This window comes from Heterodontus francisci, unplaced genomic scaffold (assembly GCF_036365525.1).
Source record: "Heterodontus francisci isolate sHetFra1 unplaced genomic scaffold, sHetFra1.hap1 HAP1_SCAFFOLD_2307, whole genome shotgun sequence".
NCBI classification, from domain to species: domain Eukaryota; kingdom Metazoa; phylum Chordata; class Chondrichthyes; order Heterodontiformes; family Heterodontidae; genus Heterodontus; species Heterodontus francisci.
Genome location: NW_027141900.1, coordinates 1,794 through 25,680, shown reverse-complemented (window position 1 = coordinate 25,680; position 23,887 = coordinate 1,794). Strand labels below are relative to the sequence as shown.

General features: G+C 41.8%; 1 protein-coding gene across 1 annotated transcript; it reads left to right on the top strand.

The window, feature by feature from the left end:
- Positions 1 to 3,828: 3,828 nt before the first annotated feature.
- LOC137365623 (RAD51-associated protein 1-like) lies at positions 3,829 to 21,044 on the top strand. The gene is made up of 5 exons (XM_068027999.1): positions 3,829 to 3,980; positions 15,276 to 15,322; positions 18,138 to 18,276; positions 19,545 to 19,624; positions 20,911 to 21,044. Exons 1-5 carry the CDS (start codon positions 3,961 to 3,963, stop codon positions 21,042 to 21,044), a joined length of 420 nt encoding a protein of 139 aa, XP_067884100.1. The 5' UTR covers positions 3,829 to 3,960.
- The last annotated feature ends 2,843 nt before the right edge of the window (positions 21,045 to 23,887 follow it).

Sequence of the window (23,887 nt, the reverse complement as noted above, 5' to 3'; positions counted from 1 at the left end):
TTATCAGCTCAATCCTGGATATTGTCCAGGTCTTGCTGCATTTCAACAGAGACTGCTTCAGTACCTGAGGAGTCGCGAATGGTGTTGAACATTGTGCAATCATCAGCGAACATCCCCACTTCTGACATTATGACGGAAGGAAGGTCATTGATGAAGTAGCTGAAGAAGTTTCAGAAGTATGGACAAGCAAGACCTCTACCAACTAGAAGGACAAGGGCAGCAAATGCATGGGAACACCACCACATGCAAGTCCCCCTCCAAGTCACACCATCCTGACTTGGAACTATATCCCCGTTCCTTCACTGTCGCTGGGTCAAAATCCTGGAACTCCCTTCCCAACAGCACTACCTAACACCTACCTCCCATGGACTGCAGTGATTCAATAAGGTAGCTCACCACCACCTTCTCAAGGGCAATTAGGGACGGGCAATAAATGCTGGCCTGGCCAGCGACACCCACATCCCATGAATGAATTAAAAACAAACAGCAAGAAGGTATTTGTCGACAAGGGAGGAGGTCTCCCACATTCTACTCGCCATAAACCTTAAGTCATCCAAAACCCTGCTGCCTGTGTATTAACTCGCACTAAGTCCTATTCCCCTATCCCCCTGTGCTCGCTGACCTACAACGGCTTCCAGTCAAACAGTGTCTTGATTTTAACATTTTTGTCCTTGTTTTCAAATCCCTCCATGGCCTCACCCCTCCATATCCCTGTAATCACCTCCAGCCCCACAACCCTCCGAGATGTCGGCACTCCTCTAATTCTGGACTCTTGAGCATCCCTGATTTTAATCACTTCACCATTAGTGGTGGTGCCTTCAGTTACCTAGGCCCCAAGCTTTGAATACCCTCCAGACACCTCTCCACCTTGCTTTCCTCCTTTAAGACACTGTAAAAACCTACCACTTTGACCAAGCTTTAGGTCACCTGACCTAATATCGCCTTTTGTGGCTCAGTGTCACACGTTTTATAATGCTCCTGTAAAGCACCTTGGGATGTTTTATTACATTAAAGGCACTATATAGATATAAGTTGGTGGTTGTTGAAAATGGGAGAGAAGCTGCAGAGTGACAAGTAGTAGCTTACCCATGGACAATGGGAAAAGGACTAAATCAACAGCTGAGGGAACATGCTTTCTTTCTAGTGCGGGAAAGAACAGCCACCTATCTTCTTCTTTGGCTTCCTTGTCTCGAGAGACAATCAGTAAGCACCTAGAGGTCGTCAGTGGTTTGTGGAGCAGTGCCTGGAGTGGCTATAAAGGCCAATTCTAGAGTGACAGACTCTTCCACAGGCGCTGCAGATAAAATTGGTTGTCGGGCCTATTACACAGTTGGCTCTCTCCTTACACTTCTGTCTTTTTTTCCTGCCAACTGCTAAGTCTCTTCGACTCGCCACTCTTTAGCCCCGCCTTTATGGCTGTCCGCCAGCTCTGGTGATCACTGGCAACTGACTCCCACAACTTGTGGTCAATGTCACAGGACGTCATGTCGCATTTGCAGACGTCTTTAAAGCAGAGACATGGACAGTCGGTGGGTCTGATACCAGTGACGAACTCGCTGTACAATGTGTCCTTGGGGACCCTGCCATCTTCCATGCGGCTCACATGGCCAAGCCATCTGAAGTGCTGCTGGCTCAGTAGGGTGTATATGCTGGGGATGTTGGCGGCCTCGAGGACTTCTGCATTGGAGACACGGTCCTGCCACCTGATGCGAAGGATTCTCCTGAGGCAGTGAAGATGGAATGAGTTGGGACGTCGCTCTTGACCGACATACGTTGTCCTGGCCTCACTGCCATAGAGCAAGGTACTGAGGACACAGGCTTGAAACACTTGGACTTTTGTGTTCCGTGTCAGTGCGCCATTTTCCCTCTTGGCCAGTTTGGACATAGCAGCAGACGCCTTTCCCGTGTGCTTGTTGATTTCTGCATCGAGAGACAGGTTACTGGTGATAGTTGAGCCTAGGTAGATGAACTCTTGAACCACTTCTAGAGCGTGGTTGCCGATATTGATGGATGGAGCATTTCTGACGTCCTGTCCCATAATGTTCGTTTTCTTGAGGCTGATGGTTAGGCTAAATTCGTTGCAGGCAGCCGCAATCCTGTCGATGAGTCTCTGCAGACACTCTTCTGTGTGGGATGTTAATGCAGCATCGTCAGCAAAGAGGAGTTCCCTAATGAGGACTTTCCGTATTTTGGTCTTCGCTCTAAGACGGGCAAGGTTGAACAACTTACCATCTGATCTTGTGTGGAGGAAAATTCCTTCTTGTGAAGACTTGAACGCATGTGAGAGCAGCAGTACAAAGAAGATCCCATACAGTGTAGATGCGAGAACACAGCCCTGTTTCACGCTACTCAGGATAGGAAAGGGGTCTGATGAGGCACCGCTATGCTGAATTGTGCCTTTCATATTGTCATAGAATGAGGTGTTGATACTTAGTAGCTTTGGTGGACATCCGATCTTTGCTAGTAGTCTGAAGAGACGTCTGCTGACGAGGTCAAAGGCTTTGGTGAGATCTATGAAAGCAACATAGAGGGGCATCTGAAGGGTGACCCAAGAAGGGTCACTGACCCGAAACGTTAACTCTGCTTCTCTTTCCACAGATGCTGCCAGAAAGAAGGGTCACTGACCCGAAACGTTAACTCTGCTTCTCTTTCCACAGATGCTGCCAGACCTGCTGAGTGATTCCAGCATTTCTTGTTTTTATTTCAGATTTCCAGCATCCGCAGTATTTTGCTTTTATTATAGAGGGGCATCTGTTGTTCATGGCATTTCTCCTGTAGCTAGCAAAGGGAGAACAGCATGTCAATGGTAGATCTCTCTGCTCGAAAGCCGCACTATGCCTCAGGGTATACACGCTCCGCCAGCTTCTGGAGTCTGTTTAAAACGACTCAAACGGAGACTTTCCCCACTATGCCGAGCAGGGAGATTCTATGGTAGTTGTTGCAGTCACCGCGGTCAACCTTGTTCTTATAGAGGGTGATGATACTGGCATCGCGCATGTCCTGTGGTACTGTTCCCTCATCCCAGTACAGGCAAAGCAGTTCATTGAGTGCTGGGAGTATAGCAGGCTTGGCACTCTTGATTATTTCAGGGGTCATGCCATCCTTTCCAGGGGTTTTTCTTTCTAGTGTGGGAAAGAACAGCCACCTATACCAATCTTAAAGCAGCCCTACTCTCCACAATTCTTCCTGTTGTCAATTTATTTATTTATAACATATATGTAGTGTGGAAAGCTGCAACTCCTGTAGAAGTGGTCTCTGACGTAGGAACTACTTTACAAAGCTAGAACGTCAGGTACAAATCTGAACAGTAGTTATCAACAACCAAAACACCCAGACTCCAGTGGTACATGTAATTAAGACCTTTAAAAACACTCCATATTGTTTTATATATTATATTATTTTCCTTATTCTTGGCCTTCACACAGCAAAGGTGCACCAAAAGAGGACACCCCACCTAAATGGATTGTTTGCTGCGTGTCCATCATCTTTCGTAGATGGAAGGATACCAATCATATTATTTTCCTTATTAAAATATTGAACAAAAGGTACAATTAAAATTAGTAACTATACAGATGTGACATTTAATAAATGTGACCATTACCTTTAGCTGAAGCCCTCTAACAGCTTCCCCAGCAACGGAAACCAGCTGCAGTGCAGCTTCTCAAAAAAAAAGCAGCCTCCAATGGCGGATTCGCTGAGCTACAATCTAAATATGTACAACGGGATAACTAACTCAGCTGTTTATACTTAATATGTCTGAGTATTTTTCTAAAGTTATTCATGGTTTATTCTGTAATTCTTTCTCGAAGAAGTGTGTTTAGCCGGAATGGCGAAAGTGTGGCTGGGAGCTGATGCGTGCTGTGAGGGTGGCGGGTGCGCGGGCTATTGAGCGGTTTGTTTATTATTTTGCTGCAGTTTGATGGTTTCTACCCAAACCTCAGCTTTTCTGAAGCAGCTGTGATGGCCAGGCCTGTTAGGACGTAAGTATGACTGGGGAACATTGGGAAATGGGGAAGGGAGAGAGAGAGAGACAGACAGACTGACTTGGGAGAGGGGGATGGAGTATTGGGAGGGGAAGCAGGCGTGAGAGCCAATTTATTATAGTGCAATACATTTGTAATAACTTCTGTGTGCAAAAGTTTCTGTTACACGTGATTAATAGAGAGGTTGTCCCTTCAGTATCTGCCAGAATTTGTTGTTTGTAGCCATTGTCCCCATCTCTCCAATCCATCCATCAAGGAATAGAATGATAGAGTCATTACGACACAGAAGGAGGCCATTTGGCTCATCAAATCCATGCCGGCTCGCTGTAGAGTAATGCAATCAGTCCCATTCCCCCGCTCTGTGCGAGTTTATTTAAGTGCCCATCTAGTTTACTTTTGAAATCATTCATTGTCTCTGCTTCCACCATCTTCGTATGTAGTGAGTTCCAGATCATTATCAGTCATTCTTCCTCACATTCCCCCTACAACTCTTGTCCAAAACCTTCAATCTGTGTCCCCCAGTTCTTGTTCTATCAGCTAATGAGAACATCTTTTCTATATTTACCTTATTTAAACCTGGCATAATCTTGTAAACCTCAAACTCCTTTGCTCCAAGGATAACAACCTAAGCTTGTAGCTAAAATCCCTCATCCCTGGAGCCATTCTGGTAAATCTTTTCTACACCCTCTCAATGACCTTCACATTCTTCCTTAAGCGTGGTGACCAGAATTGAATGCAATCCTCGAGTTGTGGCCTCACCAGAGCTTTATAAAGGTTCAGCATAACTTCCCTGCTTTTGTATTCAATGCCTCAACTTTTGAAGCCCAAGATCCCATATGCTTTGCTAACCTCTCTCTCAATATGTTCCTGCACACTCTTTAGAACTGTGCCACTTAGTCTATATTGCCTCTCCCTATCCCTTCTGCCAAAATGCATCACCTCACACTTCTCTATTAAATTCCATCTGCCACTTGTCTGCCCATTCTGCTAGTCTAAACATCCTTTCGCAGGCAGTTCATATCATCCTCACTATCCGCCACACCTCCAAGTTTGGGATCATTGGCAAATTTTGAAATTTTACTCTGTATTCCAATATCCAAGTCATTTTTAAAAAATATATATATAGCAAGAAAAGCCATTGTCCTAGCACTGAACCTTGGGGAACCCCACTGTCTACCATCCTCCAGTCTGAAAAACAACCATTTACCACGAGTCGCTGTTTTCTGTCCTTAAACCAATATTTTATCCAAGCTGACACTGACCCTCCTATTCCAAGAGCCTCAATATTGTAAACCAGCCTTTTGTGTGGTAATTTATCAAAGGCTTTTTAAAATCCATATAGACACCATCCATTGCTTTCCCTTCATCAACCTTCTCTGTTACTTCAAAGAAAATTCAAATAGATTAGTCAAGCGTTATCTGCCTTTTACAAATCTGTGCTGGCTCTCTTTAATGAATTCAAATCTCTCCAAGAGCCTGTTTTTTTCCCCCTGATTATTTCTAAAGTCTTACCCACCGCTGCTGTTAAACTGACCAGCCTGTAGTTGCTAAGACTGTCCTCAAACCCTTTCTGGAATAAGGGTGTCACATTTGCCACTCTGCAATCCTTTTTCACCTCCCCTGTATCTAGGGAAGATTATGGCAAGCCCTTCCGCTATCCCCACTCCCACTTCATTTAGCAACCTGGGATGCAGGCCATCCGACCAGGTGACTTATCCACTCTAAGCATAGCCAGCCTTTCCAGTACATTCTTCCTATCAATTTTCACACCATCCATAACCTCTACCATCTCCGCTTCGACTAATATTTTGTCAACATCCTCTTCCTGAATAAACACCAATACAAAGTGCTCATTAAGTTTTTCATATATATGTATGTATACACCACAAAAAGAAAAGGACCTAGTCCTTAGTCCTTCCGATCCCCAATGGAAACAGCCTTCCAGTTACAAAAACATTGTCAACCATTACCCTTTGCTTCCTAAACTGAGCCAATTTTGGATAAAGCTGCCATTTTCCCTTGGATCCCGTGAGTTTTTAATTTTCTGATCTGTCTGCCATGTGAGACCTTGTCAAAAGCCATGTAGCCTACATGAAATATGTGCTACCCTCATTGATCCTCCTTGTTACCTCCTCAAAAAATTAAATCAAGTTAGTCAGACAAGGCCTTCCCTTAACCAATCCTTGGTGACTGTCTTTGATTAATCCGTGCCTTTCTAAATGACAATCTATACTGTCCTTCAAAATTTTTTCCTATCATTTGTCCACCACCAAAGTTAGGCTGACAGGTATGTAATTCCCAGGCTGGGTTAGCAACAAAAAGTCAGACAGCCAGTTATTTGCAGCACTGAATAATAGTTACTATGAAAGTATTTGTGATAAAGATGTAGTAACTGGTGTTACGCAGGGTTCTGTGCTGGGGCTGATCTTATTTACTATACAGATGAATTATCTGGAATTAGCAAGCAAGAACAATTGACACAAAATTGATGAGTGTGGTAAATTGTACTGTGGATTGTGAAAGACTAGAAGGACATAGATAGGTTTGCGGATAGGTGGAAAATGCAGTTCAATGTAAAAACCTGTGAAGTCCTATGTTTTGGAATAAGATTGGAAATATGTTTTAAATGTGTAGGTTTTGAATCAAGTAGAGGAGCAGATGTGCAGATTCACAGGTTCTAAATGGTGAACCATTTAGGATTCCACTTTTGTCTTTACTACTTTATCCATTTGGCTTCTGTATGTAGAGGCATAAGATACATAGCAGGAAAGTGATGATAAGTATGTTAGGCTGCAGTTGGATTATTGAATGCAGTTGTGAGCATGTTCTTGTATGAATGCCATAAATCAATGGATAAGGTGCCCCATAGAATCACTAGGGGCATTACTAGGGTTGAGCAGTGACGGTTGTGAAGAGAAACCTGAGAACTTGGGCCTATTTTCCCCCTAGAGTCAAGAAAGTTAGGAGGTGATCTGCTCAAACTCTTCAGGGCTATGAAGTGCTGTGGTAGGGTAAATAGCACTGGGTGTTTCCATTGGTCAGTAAAATAACAGGTCACAAATTTAAGATAACCAGAAAAAGAATTAAATGAGCGGTTGGAAAATATTTATTTATACAAAGGGTACCTACAATATGGAATTCTGTACTACAAACTGTTATTGAAGGAAATTTCATAAATTCTTTTATAAGGGAACCATAAAAGTTTATGCAGAGGAAGAGGCTTATTGTGCCTGCTGACTGTTTTCAGAGCAATCTAAAACTAATTCCTGCTTTCTGCCCGATCCTGTATCTTCCCCTGCTTCAAATGTATATCTGTACTTATTTTAAGAATAAAGTGGGCTTTTCCTTATTCATTCACAATGATAAAGCATTCCATGCTTTCATAATTTTTTTTCAAAACCTTTTAATTCTGTTCTTGGCTTTCTCAGCCCCAATGGAAATGGTGGCAATACCTTTCTTTAGTCAATCCTCGTAACTATAGTTTCCCATTCCTGGTATCATAGTGTTAAATGTACACTGTAAGCTCTCAAAGACTTTATTATCTTTTTTCACATTGGGGTGTCCTAATTATTCTGTGGCCCTGTTCCTATTTTCTATGTTTATGTTTCTATGTTTCTAATCATTGGGTTGGAGGAGCCCGGCACATAAGTGCAAAAGAAAAGGCTGAAGTATTTGCGATGGTCTTCAGCCAGAAGTGCCGAGTGGATGATCCATCTCGGCCTCCTCCTGAGGTCCCCAGCATCATAGATGCCAGACTTCAGCCAATTTGATTCACTCCCCGTGATATCAAGAAACAGTTAAAGACACTGGATGGAGCAAAGCAATGGGTCCTGACAACATCCCGGCTGTAGTACTGAAGACTTGTGCTGCAAACTAGCCATACACCTAGCCAAGATGTTCCAGTACAGCTACAATACTGGCATCTACCCGAGAATGCGGAAAATTGCCCGGTATGTCCTGCCAACAAAAAGCATAACCAATCCAATCCAGCCAATTACGGCCCCATCAGTCTGCTCTCGATCATCAGCAAAGTGACGGAAGGTGTCGTCGACATATGCTATCAAGTGCCACTTAAACCACAACAAGCTGCTCATTGATGCTCAGTTTGGGTTCTGCCAGGGCCATTTGACTCCTGACCTCGTTATAGCCTTGGTCTAAATATGAACAAAAGAGCTGAACTTGAGGTGAGGTGCGATTGCCCTTGATATTAAGGCAACATTTGACTGAGTGTGGCATTAAGGAGCCCTAGCCAAATTGAAGTCAATGGTTGTGGTTGTTGGAGGCCAATCATCTCAGCCCAAGGACATTGCCGCAGGAGTTCCTAGGCTTGTGTTTTATGCCCAACCATATTCAGCTGCTTTATGAATGACCTTCCCTCCATCACAAAGTCAGAATTGGGAACGTTTGCTGATGATTATAGAATGTTCATTACCATTCGTAACTCTTCAGATACTGAAGCAGTATGTGTCCATGTGCAGCAAGACCTGGACAATATTCAGGCTTGGGCTGATAAGTGGCGAGTAATATTCGTACCACACAAGTACCAGGCAATGACAACCTCCAACAGGAGAGAATCTAACCATCTGTCCTTGGCATTCAAAGGCATTACTATCCCCCACTATCAACATCCTGGGGGTTACCATTGACCAGAAACTTAACTGAAGCAGCCTCATAAATACTGTGGCTACAAGAGCAGGTCAGAGGCTGGGAATTCTGAGGCGAGTAACCCACCTGCTGACTCCCCAAAACCTGTCCACCATCTCCAAGGCACAATTCAGGAGTGTGATGGAATACTTTCTACTTTCCTTGATGAGTGCATCTTCAACATTACTCAGAAGCTCGACACCATCCAAGACAAAGCAGCTTGCTTGATTGGCACCCCATCTACCACCTTAGGCATTCACTTGCTCCACCACCAACGCACAGTGGTGGCGCTATGTACCATCTACAAGATGTATTTCAGCAACTCACCATGCATCCTTTGACAGTACCTTCCAAACCCACAACCTCTTCCACCTAGAAGGACAAGTGCAGCAGATGTGTGGGAACACCACCACCTGCAAGTTCCCCTCCAAGCCACACACCATCCTGACTTGGAACGATATTGCTGTTCCTTCACTGTCAGTGGGTCAAAATCCTGGAACTCCCTTCCTAACAACTGTGGGTGTACTCGCACCAGATGGACTGCAGTGGTTCAAAAAGGCAGCTCACCTACACCTTCTTAAGGGCAATTAGGGATGGGCAGCAAATGCTGGCCTTGCCAGCGACACCCACATCCCATGAAACAAATTTTTTAAAAGTGCATTGTTACCTGTTTACTCTTGTACTCAATGTCCGTGTTTCTAAACCCCCCAAAAAACTGTTTTGTGGCTTATGTCACGGACTTGTAATTATTTTTCTCCTCTGATTAAAAACAGTGTGTGTGCCCTTAAGACTGTTAAAAACAGCGCACTTTTAAGGGAGAGAAGGTTCTGGAGACACAATGTGCCACAGCTGCATTTTTGTTACCTTGGGCAACAGCAGGAGAGAGAGAGGTTGCATGGTAATGTTTCCACTTGACTATATGTGGAACTGGCTGAAACCAGGTAGTTTAGAGAGACGAATTGCAGAGAAAGGAGCTGTTTATTCTCTCTCAGCAAAAATTCTGCAAGGAGCTACAAGTCAAGCTAATTCCCTAAGTAAAGAAGAAAAGCCTTTTTCAAGAAACCGCTTGTATTGTTGTGCTCATCATTCAAAGAATGCTTGCTGCAGCTGAAGAGTTGAATGCCTGTCTTCTGAAGGACTATTTTCATGAAGTCTTCACAGAGATTTGGAGTGACCTTAGGTTATTTTTCACATTAGAAGACCTCATCCATCAGGAACGTAACCTACAAAAATTTACTTATTTTATTTATTCTTAGGAGACAGCTAATTTTTTAAAACTCCACTTTTAAACCCGGTTATCTGTTAGTTTTTGAGTGTATGAGTGTGAATGCGGGAGTTAGGTTAAAATAAGAAGTTATAAGACATAGGTTTATCTTAATAGTGTTTAATATTTAGATTTTTTAATAAATAGTTAATTTGTTGTCTAAAGATGCCTGGTTTGGTCTGTTTCATTCTGGGTTACTAGAGTGTTTAATTTGGCTGTTTTCCGATTGGGTGTGAAAGCTTAATAATATGCTGCAACCTGTGGTGTGCTGGGGCTAAATTGACAGTGCATTGCTCCCATCGCGGTCGTAACACTTAATCTACCTGGACTCACTTTTATGTAATTATGTGTTGTATCCCTAGGTGTCTGTGTTCTCTGCACCCTTCAGCATTTTCCTGTTGCTTGTTTATCCATTCAGAATTCTTTATTTCACACATTTCCGCATTGAATTGCATCTTTCACTTGTCTGCCCATTCTGCTAACTTTTTACCTCCTGAAGTCTCTTACAGTCTCCCTTGCTGTTTGCTATGCCCTCAACTTTTGTGTTTTCAGCAAATTTTGATACTGTGCTCCCTGTGCCCAATATACATAATCTATGTTAGTTGATACCCTGTGATGTTGCCAATGGGAATGCAAAACCAAGTGTACTCTTCACGTTAAGCAGGATTATGGGGCAGGGAATAATTGGAATAGGACGAGGGATGACTACTACATTACAGATCAGAGAGGGAAGGTACTGCAGGGCAGGGGGAAGTTAGAGTGGAGTTAGAGTGGCATTTGACTATCTTTTAAACGGCAACATTTCAGTCTCTGAATGGACTTCGATTGATGCCCCAGTCCACAAAGCTAGAGTAGGACTCTGTCGTAGAGGAAATGTGTGTGTTACTAGATCCTGTTTTGCTGTGCCACCTAGTGGACAGAGTACATTAGGTTATCAGTTGGTTTTAAACAAATATATTTTATTTTTTGTTTTTAATTTAGCTTTTTTTTTTAGAATTAGAACATTACAGCGCAGTACAGGCCCTTCGGCCCTCGATGTTGCGCCGACCTGTGAAACCATCTGACCTACACTATTCCATTTTCATCCATATGTCTATCCAATGACCACTTAAATGCCCTTAAAGTTGGCGAGTCTACTACTGTTGCAGGCAGGGCGTTCCACGCCCCTACTACTCTCTAGTAAAGAAACTACCTCTAACATCTGTCCTATATCTATCTCCCCTCAACTTAAAGCTATGTCCCCTCTTGTTTGCCATCACCATCCGAGGAAAAAGACTCTCACTATCCACCCTATCTAACCCTCTGATTATCTTATATGTCTCTATTAAGTCACCTCTCCTCCTTCCTTTCTAGAGTTATGCATGATATTTCTTGGAATGTCTCGAAACAGTTTCTGTTTCATTGATACTAATGACTATCAGCCACATCTTCTCAAACGTTGTCTTCTGTACAAGCATACTTTCTATTTTATTTCCGTAAGTAGCATTCCTGCTCCAAGGAAGAAAAATGCAATTTTCATCTTACACTGGTGCAATGCTCTTCCATAGTTTGTGACATTTCAGATTTCAATCATTACTGATTCAAGACTGCATGCATTGGAGCTGAGTACAGATTAGCCATGATCTAATTGAATGGCGAAATAGACTCGAGGGGCTGAAAGACTTACTCCTCTTCCTACATTCCTATGAGCATGGGAGCTTCCCCTTTTCTGTCCTATGGATGAGCTTTAAAGTGTTTCTTCCCTTGAATTCTGCAGAAGGTTTTGTTTTTCTCTGTTTTATAACAGTGGAAGATTGTCGGTTTTAGAGAGGCCTGAGGCCTACAATTGGTGACAAGTGATACCTTGCCTGTTTACATACCCAGTTATTTGGCAAGTTGTAATCCCAAAAACATGTAGAAGAAATGGGGAAGCCGGGAGTTTGCAGAGAAAAAAAGACATTTGGGGTTTGGCTGCATGCCACAAGAGAGTTTTTAATAAAAGGATTGGTAAACAAGGAAGTACAGTTGAGGCTTTGAACACCATTCATGAGAAGCCAAAGCTTTCAATGTGCAATATGTAAACAATGGGTTAAATTTAAATTCTTTCACTCTCTTGTCATCCATATATTTTTATGTATAGTATTGTTTTTAATTTTGTAATCAATGTAATATGTATGAATATTTTGTATATAGATATAATAAAAATATGGACTTTTATGCTTGTGAGTATCCATTTGTATGCTGGGGAAAGGTTCTAATTATTTTGGAGACTGGCAGTGGATGTATCATGAAGCAGGGAGCTGTGGCAAAGTATTTTTATATGGAAAATTTGTTCTTAGCGGGGGTTTAATGACTTTGGGGTTTATTTAGTGACTTTGGAGTGTGAATTTGTATGTGTGACTGGTGAGGGGAGGAGGAAAGTTGGGGTATCTGGCTTCAGTGGTGGAAAGGTATGAAATGTAATTGGAAAAGGGAGGGAAAAAGGGAAAGCAGAGGTTGGTGATGAATGGAAAAGAGGTTGGTGATGGCAGCAGTTTGAATGATGGGGTGCAGCAAAGGTTTGGCTGGCAAAGGAGGAAAAATGTTAAGGTTGCAGATAGTTTGGTGGTGAGAACAAAAGTGATTGGTGGGATAAGGAGAGGGTGATGTTGAAGGAAAGTGGTGAGGGAAGGGGTATGAAGGAAAGTTTTTTTTTAATCATAAGCACTGGAGGAGACAGTATTGGAAGGGTATCAGAGTGAGAGAATTTGGGCAAAAGGGTTTATAGATGTAGAGGAAATGGGGAAGATATGGGTATGCAAGTAGTGGAGGAGTGGTATGTTAGGAGGCATTCGTGGTGAAAGAGGAGTTACAGGGTTAGGCAATGGTGGGAGGAGGGCTACAGAGTGTGGTAGTGGTAGTGCCAGGATGAGCGAGAAATGAGTCTGGTGTGGGGTTTAGCAGTTGTGGAGGTTTTTTCCAATATGTGAATACTGGAAAGTTTTAAACTACAAGATCTGATATAATCTAGGTTAAGAAGGTTGGTTGTAGAGACCCAAAATATCACAAATATATCAAAAATATCCTAAACTGAAGCTGAGTGATAGGATCTCACTAGGGTCATCTAGATAATATAGAATATATGTTGTTTATTTGATATTTCTGTACTGCACCAATCATACTTTTTGTAAATTTATATGTAGTTAACTTCTTTAAAATTAAATTGATGGTCTTCTGATTGAAGATGTGGTTTAGGTTATTATCATGGCAAAAGCAATCTGATTATCACTTGATCAACAAAATTCAAGTTTCTAATCAAGTATCAAAAGACAGGGTTTTTCAGAAATCTTGAAATGAGATATCAGATTATTTTATTGTTGTTAGCACTGGTATATTATGAATTCCAAAATGACAAATCATAGAATCTTATAGCACCGAAGGAAGCCATTCCAGCCATTATGCCTGTGCCAGATTGCAGAGCTCTGAGTTGTAGAGGGATCTGGGTGTCATACATGAATTGCAAAAGGTTAGTATGTAGGTTCAGGAAGTAATTAGGAAAGCTAATAAAATGTTGTCGTTTATTGCAAGGGGAATTGAATACAAAAGTAGGGAGGTTATGCTTTATTTATACTGGGCATTGGTGAGACCACATCTAGAGTACTGTTCACAGTATTGGTCTCCTTATTTCAGGAAGGATGTAAATGTGTTGGAAGCAGTCCAGAGAAGGTTTACTAGATGAATACCTGGAATGGACTTTTGTGTTCCATTCCATTCCATGAACACAAAAGTCCGAGTGTATCAAGCCTGTGTCCTCAGTACCTTGCTCTATGGCAGCGAGGCCTGGACAACATATGTCAGCCAAGAGCGACGTCTCAATTCATTCCATCTTCGCTGCTGCCGGAGAATCCTTGGCATCAGGTGGCAGGACTGTATCTCCAACACAGATGTCCTCGAGGCGGCCAACATCCCCAGCTTATACACACTACTGAGTCAGCGGCGCTTGAGATGGCTTGGCCATGTGAGCCGCATGGAAGATGGATCCCCAAAGACACATTGTACAGCGAGCTCGCCACTGGTATCAGACCCACCAGCCGTCCATGTCTCCGCTTTAAAGACATCTGCAAACGCGACATGAAGTCCTGTGACATTGATCACAAGTCGTGGGAGTCAGTTGCCAGCGATCGCCAGAGCTGGCAGGCAGCCATAAAGGCGGGGCTAAAGTGTGGCGAGTCGAAGAGACTTAGCAGTTGGCAGGAAAAAAGACAGAAGCGCAAGGGGAGAGCCAACTGTGTAACAGCCCCGACAAACAATTTTTTCTGCAGCACCTGTGGAAGAGTCTGTCACTCTAGAATTGGCCTTTATAGCCACTCCAGGCGCTGCTGCACAAACCACTGACCACCTCCAGGTACTTGCCCATTGTCTCTCGAGACAAGGAGGCCAAAGAGAGAGAATGAGACCTGGAATGGGTGGTTTGTCTTATGAGGAAAGGCTGGACAGGCTAGGCATATATCCGCTGGAGTTTAGGAGAGTACAAGGTGACTTGATTGAATAAGATATAAGATCCTGAGGAGTCTAGACAGGGTGGATGTGAAAAGGATGTTTCCCCTTGTGAGAGAATCTAGAACTAGGGGTCCTTTCCTTTTTGGCCTCCTTGTCTCGAGAGACAATGGGTAAGCACCTAGAGGTGGTCAGTGGTTTGTAGAGCAGCGCCTCGAGTGGCTATAAAGACCAATTCTAGAGTGACAGACTCTTCCACAGGCACTGCAGGTAAAGTTGGTTGTCCGGGCTGTTACACAGTTGGCTCTCTCCTTCCACTCTCTTCCTCAAAAGGCAGTGGAAGCAGAGTTTTTAAATATTTTTAAGGCAGATGTATATAGATTCTTGATAAGGGGGTGAAAGGTTTTCGGGGGCAGGGGGAATGTGGAATCGAGGTTACTGTCAGATCAGCCATGATCTTATTGAATGGCGGAGCAGGCTCAAGGGGCCAAGTGGCCTACTCCTGCTCCTAATTTGTATGTTTGTATGAACCCGCTCATTCCCTGTAGCCCTGCAAATTTTTCCCTTTCAAGTAGTTATCTAATTCCCTTTTGAAAGTTACTATTAAATCTGCTTCCAGGCAGTACTTTCCAGATCATCATAATTTGCTGTGTAACAAAGAAACTCATCTCGCCTCTGCTAAGAGTATTGCATTTAACTCTCAAATAAATGAATCCAAATAAATTGCAAACTTAATTTTAAACTTAGTCTTATGCATTGTTGTCTTTGAGTTAGCTTGTATTTTTTGGATTTTCAAAATTTTACTCCTTTCAATTAAGTATGTCTAATTTTAAAATGGTCTTCAAAAAGATATATCAGGTGGGATTTTTTTCTGAAGTTCTCTACTTTAAGGTTGTGAAATGTAAAAGATCTTTCTTTTCTATCATTAGGACCAAGAAAGTTGTAGATTATTCACAGTGCGGAAACTTTGATGATGGTGAGTTTTGAGTAATAGTTTAAAAAGTGTATATTAGCTTTCTGTGAAATCTCGAAATGTTGGTGCATAACAAAGCCATTCAGTCACATGTGCCAGTTCTTACTCCCACACTGGAGCTGCCAACTGTAATCTCATTTTCATGCTGTTGCCTGTGGCCTTTTTCACCTATTTAATTCCAATTTAAATGTGATTGAATTAGCATGAATAGTTACATGGTAAAGTATTCCATATCCTAAGCATGAAAAAAATCCTTCCAACCGCATCCTTTATGCTTCAAGTACTAATCCTGAGTTTAAACCTAATTTTATTGATCTACTGACCAATAGAAATAGATTTTTGCCAACCATCTCAAATTCTTGTATAAATTTGTATATTTGTATTACAACCCTCACCCATAAATCTTCCCTGTTCCAGAACACACAGCTCTCATTCTGAAGCATATATAAAGAACCAAAATATGTATATTACGTTATGAAATAAAGTCCTGTCAGCCCAGTCATTTCTCCAATCATCTTTGAAGTTTGAATCTATCCATTGTTCCATGTTTCCTACCTAAACCCCAAATCAACTCCCTTTAGAATTAGGAATTGATGCATTTCAATTCCATTTATTTAGTTGTACTGAATTATCTTTTCTTAGTTAAGTGGCATTTGGTTAAGCACGTTGTTATATTAACCTCAGATCATAGTTTCTTTAGCTTAGAATAATATTTCCTGGTTTCACAAGTTTCTCCTTAACTACAATTAATGTTGAATGTGAAATAATCCATTAACCTGTAAGCTCTAAAGACGAAGCTTTGAAAGAATATCGGGAATGTAGGACCAATCTGAAACGAGGAATTAAGAGGGCTAAAAGGGGTCATGAAATATCTTTAGCAAACAGGGTTAAGGAAAATCCCAAAGCCTTTTATTCATATATAAGGAGCAAGAGGGTAACTAGAGAAAGGATTGGCCCACTCAAGGACAAAGGAGGAAAGTTATGCGTGGAGTCAGAGAAAATGGGTGAGATTCTAAACGAGTACTTTGCATCGGTATTCACCGAGGAGAGGGACATGAAGGATGTTGAGGTTAGGAACAGATGTTTGATTACTCTAGGTCAAGACAGCATAAGGAGGGAGGAAGTGTTGGGTATTCTAAAAGGCATTAAGGTAGACAAGTCCCCAAGTCCGGATGGGATCTATCCCAGGTTACTGTGGGAAGCGAGAGAGGAAATAGCTGGGGCCTTAACAGATATCTTTGCAGCATCCTTAAACATGGGTGAGGTCCCGGAGGACTGGAGAATTGCTAATGTTGTCCCCTTGTTTAAGAAGGGTAGCAGGGATAATCCAGGTAATTATAGACCGGTGAGCCTGACGTCAGTGGTAGGGAAGCTGCTGGAGAAATTACTGAGGGATAGGATCTATTCCCATTTGGAAGAAAATGGGCTTATCAGTGATAGGCAACATGGTTTTGTGCAGGGAAGGTCATGTCTTACCAACTTAATAGAATTCTTTGAGGAAGTGACAAAGTTGATTGATGAGGGAAGGGCTGTAGATGTCATATACATGGACTTCAGTAAGGCGTTTGATAAGGTTCCTCATGGTAGGCTGATGGAGAAAGTGAAGGCGCATGGGGTTCAAGGTGTACAAGCTAGATGGATAAAGAACTGGCTGGGCAACAGGAGACAGAGAGTAGCAGTGGAAGGGAGTTTCTCAAAATGGAGACGTGTGACCAGTGGTGTTCCACAGGGATCCGTGCTGGGACCACTGTTGTTTGTGATATACATAAATGATTTGGAGGAAAGTATAGGTGGTCTGATTAGCAAGTTTGCAGACGACACTAAGATTGGTGGAGTAGCAGATAGTGAAGGGGACTGTCAGAGAATACAGCAGAATATAGATAGACTGGAGAGTTGGGCAGAGAAATGGCAGATGGAGTTCAATCAGGGCAAATGCGAGGTGATGCATTTTGGAAGATCCAATTCAAGAGTGAACTATACAGTAAATGGAAAGGTCCTGGGAAAAATTGTTGTACAGAGAGATTTGGGTGTTCAGGTCCATTGTTCCCTGAAGGTGGCAACGCAGGTCAATAGAGTGGTCAAGAAGGCATACGGCATGCTTTCCTTCATCGGACGGGGTATTGAGTACAAGAGTTGGCAGGTCATGTTACAGTTGTATAGGACTTTGGTTCGGCCACATTTGGAATACTGCGTGCAGTTCTGGTCGCCACATTACCAAAAGGATGTGGATGCTTTGGAGAGGGTGCAGAGGAGGTTCACCAGGATGTTGCCTGGTATGGAGGGCGCCAGCTATGAAGAGAGGTTGAGTAGATTAGGATTATTTTCATTAGAAAGACTGAGGTTGAGGGGGGACCAGGTTGAGGTGTACAAAATCATGAGAGGTATAGACAGGTTGGATAGCAAGAAGCTTTTTCCCAGAGTGGGGGATTCAATTACTAGGGGTCACGAGTTCAAAGTGAAAGGGGAAAAGTTTAGGGGGGATATGCGTGGAAAGTTCTTTACGCAGAGGGTGGTGGGTGCCTGGGACGCGTTGCCAGCGGAGGTGGTAGACGCGGGCACAATAGCGTCTTTTAAGATGTATCTAGACAGATACATGAATGGGCAGGAAGTAAAGAGATACAGACCCTTAGAAAATAGGCGTCATGTTTAGATAGAGGATCTGGATCGGCGCAGGCTTGGAGGGCCGAAGGGCCTGTTCCTGTGCTGTAATTTTCTTTGTTCTTTGTCCTCTAGAACAATGGTGATTTTTCTCAAGTGAATAATTGCATGTACACTGGAACAATGAATATTCTTCAGTGTTTATCCATTTTGTTTGCAGATGAAGATTTTGCATGTGTATCCGCTCCTCCAAGTAAAAAGTCCCGTCTAACGAATAAGGATCAGAAGCATAAAAAGGAAAAAAATATTAATTCTGGCCATCCAAATGCAAAAGCCAAAAAGGAACCACCTAAGGAAAGGTGATGTTGATTTGTAACATAAGAGAATATCATTGAGCACTGCTCATAGTTGGGATATCTGCACAGCCTGTATTCCTCTTTCAGGCAGCATTTGTCCTTCCTGTTCGATTTTCTTCCCCTTCGTATCTTGCAATAAATTCACAGCATTACTGATCTTGTTTACAATTTTGCAGGCTATTCCACATATTGTGAAAAAACAAGTTTTTTCTTTCTTAAAAGTAATATTTGTTAACTTGTATATTTTAGTTCTATTTATCAAAAATTACTCTTGTTCTGGATGATTTTTCCTCATGGCTGAGATTTGGAACTCGTTTTGTGGAATTGAAGTTACACATCCGAATCCTGCACTAACTCAAACTGACCTAAAGGGAAGCATTAAAGGAAAATTTGAAGTCCGTTTGATTGCCTTTAAGGGGAGCATGCTCCTACGTGATTCTGTTGCTGCTTTTGTTCCAAGATTAAATTGTTTTGTCAACAGCTTTACCAATAAAGTACATTATATTGCTGATTCAAATTGATGGGTACAGGTGGCTAGTAGTGAGTTACAGGGTAGTAATGCAATGAAGTAGTTTGATTATTCTATAAACTTATGAACAAAACAAATGCTGAGTTTAAATTGCTTTAAACTCATTACACAGAACAACAAATGGCTGGTAATCTAGATTTTTTTCCCTCTTTGTGCTAAGATAATGCTCATTTTTTTAAGGATTGCAATGAATCCAAGAGAGCTAATGCGTGGGCAGATTTATTATGTTGGAGCTTCTTGGAAATCTGGATTGCCACAGGACGCTTTTTATGATTATTCCGATCAGTAGCAATGTGGTCAGGCGACAAAATCTCTAATATATGTGCTGCCACTGAGTGGAAGATTAGTCCTTGCTGATTAGTTCGAGTCTTTATCGGCACACCCAGTTGGTGACATCAGCTTGTCCTTCCTCAGAGATACAATTTCATTGACGTGTAAGGTTTCCTTTTCATTGAGTGGGCAGTTCTCGGGAATGCTTATATCATTTTGGTGTGTTATTATCTGCAATTTTACTTTATTCCCTGAGCTCAATTCTGTGGAGAATGTTGTTGGCAAAAAAAACCTGAAGCAACTAAAAATATTCATGAGAAATATCAATAATCTTTGTCATTATTTAACTTGTGAATATTTGGAGAGATTGTTTTTCTTTGTGTTGTCAAATGTTTATATTTGGGCTGTTAATGCTGTTTGCATTGGAATTTTAATAATTTTAGCTCACTTGTCAGATTACTTCATACCACAGATTGCCACTTGATGAAAAGCTTTATCAAAGAAACTTAGAAGCTGCATTAGTCCTATCAGTGCAAGAGCCAACCGGTGAAGGTGAGAACATTTTTTAAAACAAGGTAGAAGTTTTCAATGCTTTAGTAAATAACACAATTCTTATCCCAGTTGAATTGTATCTCCTATTTTGCAACTTATTTTACTAACATTATATTATGTTTATTGTGTAATTGGGCTGAAACCATAAAATAATTTTCCACACCATTATAAATATCTCAGTGCTTGCATTTTAAAGGTTGCTAATACCTTTATAGGTGGAAATATAGTTAGGACTGAGACTCCCCACCTCTCTTTAAGTAAAGAATAATTTGTGACTTGGGCACTCAAGTTGTATGGACTCACTCCCACTCCCTGTATGATGACTGGGCACAGTGAAATTATCTTCACGGATGTACTATTCAACATAAAGTTGATCCTTTGTTTCTCCTCTGGCTAAGATCTGTCATCACTCAGTCAAAAATGTTACTTCTGGGCTGGAACGAATGACTAACAAGTATGGCGCTCTACCACAAAGCCATGGGGATATTCTCAGTGTCTGGAGAGAGCACTATACTGCAGTGGCATCTGTCTGTAGGAGGGACTCATCTGCATGGAGTTTGGAAAAGCCAATAAATAGAAGTGTACAGATAGGAGCCAGTTCAGTGGAAAGAAATGGACTCCACCTTTTGTTGCCCAGCCATTGGTAGGGCAGCAGATGTAAGTTTTATTCATGCCAAATTCCTAAAGTTGCTTTAGGCAAGTGAAGGGAATTGCAACTGTCTTGAAATACAATGTCAGAAATCACCAACTAGTCTTGGAGCTTCACTTCTGAGGATAGTGAATGTGGAATCTGTTTGAGACACGCATGGTGCTTGGAACATGGTTATTGTTTCTGCCCACAAAAATGGGAATCATAATAAGCTTGAAAGGTACTGAGAAATCTCGTCGATATTAGTGGTTCTCAAGATGTTATTTTGGGTTGTTTCGGTGCATGTCACATCTTCTGAAGATCTGCTGCGAAAGCAGAAAGGAACAGGCTGGATTTTTCTTTCATAATGTATAGGATAGCTTGTGGCTTTATATGAGATTGCAGGATATTGTAAGACTTGGGGAAATCCTAGTTGCATTGTTTTAATCAATTTCCCTAGGGTTTTCAACCTGGTTTGCCTGCTTTTACAGCAGTGACAACACTTAAAAGAAAAACTTAATTGGCTGTGAAGTACTTTTGGATATCCCTTGAATGTGAAAGGTGCTTTATAAAAGCAAGTTCTCGGTGCCTCACATGGGTGTTACAAAGAAGCTGGGAGCTGTGGGAGTACAAGACCAAATCTTGGATTCTATTTTAGATGTGTGCTGCAACTCCAAGATCTTTGTGGAGGTGCATAAGAAACTTTCTGAAGCTATCTCACTTGTAGAAGGAGTGAGCCAAGGTTGTACACTGTCAGCAATTCTCTTTGATATTTTCATTGGTGATGTGTGAGATGGCATCAAATGATGGATTTATTTCTGTCCAATGGCCAGGCGCTTCTGTTAATATGACACTTTTTTGCAAATGTTATTGTGTTGCTGACAGACTGACCTGGAATCCAATGTTCTCTTGAACATTTGCTTAACCAGTGAGATATGACAGTTCCCTCAAGTGCTGTGCTATGGCCTTGCATGGCCCATTGCTATTGGAAAGTATTGATTAGAAGATTTAAAGGGCAACATATCGGTACCTGAGGATTCTGGTGGTGCAAGCTTCATTTTGGATACAGTTCTCTGCGACTGTTGAGAAGAGATGACGGGCTCTTTGGTCTTTCTCATTTTCTTTCGATGACCAAAAAATTCAATTGCAGTTTAACCTTAACATGTCCAAACAATCCTCTTTCATGTTTCAAGACTCCTCTAGCCCATGTGCAAAAACGGGTACGAAGCTATGAGATGGCAAAAAAATGAATTGGCTGCAGGAAGGGATGGCTTTGGAGAAGGAGTCAGCCTTAAAGCGGGCACATCTTACTGCCAAAACTCCTCAGGTGAACACCTGAATGAAGAGATGGTGATGAGTAAGCTTGGTACATGACACTGGATCAGCCTTGGTTCAGTGGTAGCTTGTGAGTCGGAAGGTCATGGGTGCAAGCCTAACTCTAGGACTTAAGCACGTAATTTAATCTAAAAGTTTACTGCAGTACTAAAGGACTGCTGCATTGTCGTTGGTGCTTTGGAAGAGACGTTAAACTGAGGAGCTGCGCCTACCCTCTTGGGAAGATGTATAAGATCCATGGCACTATTTGAAGAACTGAAGAGTATTCTCAGTGCCCGGGCTAACATTTATCCCTCAACCAACATCACTAAAAAGTAGTATATCTGGTTATTAGTCTCACTGCTATTTGTGGGACCCTACTGTTTCAAATTTGTTTCTGCATTTGCCAATGTTATACAGAATGACTATACTTTTAAAAGTTTTTTTTTTGCCTTGAAGCTCTTTGGGATGTCCTGAAGTTATGACGAGCATTATTTAATGCAAGTTCTTTTTCTATTTTTGGAACTGAATGTCTGTAACATCAAGGTGCTTGGCACAATGCAAGCTGATTTGACAGCTCTTTTTGCCATACCAAAGGCAGATGCCTATCACATAGCTGAATGGAAAACTGAGTCAGGTTGACAGCTGCTGAAAGCTGTTAGCTAGAGGCCAGGTCTGAGAACATGCATTTATATTTTCCAAGGTTGTATACCCACTGTGCATATCCATGGGGTTGATCAATGGTCTTGGAGCCTCTGGATGGGGGTTACAGTGTAATCCATGCTTTAATCTGGTCAGACATCTGAAATGCTACTTTAAATGTGCCATCGGTGTGCACAAAAATTATCTTGGTAGTAGGTATATAACCATAGAAACCAAAAAAGTAGGAGCAGGAGTAGGCCTGTCTTTAGCTGCTGCGAGTGTAATTAGCCATGGTGAAGAGAAGCCATCCTTCCATTCTACTATCTCTCAAATAATACAGGCGCAATATGTGCATTATGGGAACTACCGATAAAGAAGGCATTGGTCCAGTGATCACAGATCAGTTGGACACCGAGAGTAGAAACTCTTTGTTCTTGTAGTCCACAGGGTTATGAGCAGAGACACAAATAGCTAAGTAGGTGGAATCAGTCACACCTCGTACTGATGGAAAGCCAGCAGTACAATTGTGAAGCACTCGATGCTACCACTACACAATGGAGAATGTTATGAAGGCATTGATGCTCCTGCATAAAGCATCAATCAGCTCCTTGATGTATTTATGAGCAATGAACTGTGTGATAGTTCAGATGTACTCAGCTTGGGCCTGGAAGGAGCTAAAAATTGAGAGACTAGATTAGATTAGATTAGATTAGAGATACAGCACTGAAACAGGCCCTTCGGCCCACCGAGTCTGTGCCGAACATCAACCACCCATTTATACTAATCCTACACTAATCCCATATTCCTACCAAACATCCCCACCTGTCCCTATATTTCCCTACCACCTACCTACACTCGTGACAATTTATAATGGCCAATTTACCTATCAACCTGCAAGTCTTTTGGCTTGTGGGAGGAAACCGGAGCACCCGGAGAAAACCCACGCAGACACAGGGAGAACTTGCAAACTCCACACAGGCAGTACCTGGAATCGAACCCGGGTCCCTGGAGCTGTGAGGCTGCGGTGCTAACCACTGCGCCACTGTGCCGCCCTACTGCTGATTTAGATTGCCAGTGGCAGTGCCACCTGAATTCTACATGTTGTCTAGAGATCTTCATATGAGAGATAGCACAAAGGCATAGCTCAGTTTATTCACCCTTTGTTAAACCTATTAAATATAACAATTATTTATCGGCAGTATGGGACTCATTAATTTATAGCAGGTGATGTAATTTTTAGATAAACATATCTTTGTCTAACAACATTTTTAACTTGTTATCCACAGTGTTTTGTCTGATTATATTAGGCGAACCACTCAGTCCGTTTGATTGTACCTGTGTACTACATCATGTAGACATTAATTATATTCTGTTTGAGGAACATGTATAGTATAAAGGACATCAAGAAGTTCAGTTCTGAAAAGGGTTGTAACTAGTACCTGAATATAAATACCAACAAACGTTGCAGCATCTAGCCAATCTTCTTTTGGTAACATTCCTTAAATTTGAATCCTGTACAGTATTGATCTATCCAAATAAGTTTAAATTCAGCAAGTTTAAGTGAGATCTTTAAAGGATGACACGAGAGTTGTCATGAAAATATATTTCTTTCTGTATTTTATTAATTTTAAGTTTAGCATGGTTTAGAGATATGAGAGTAATATTCAATTTCTCCACCT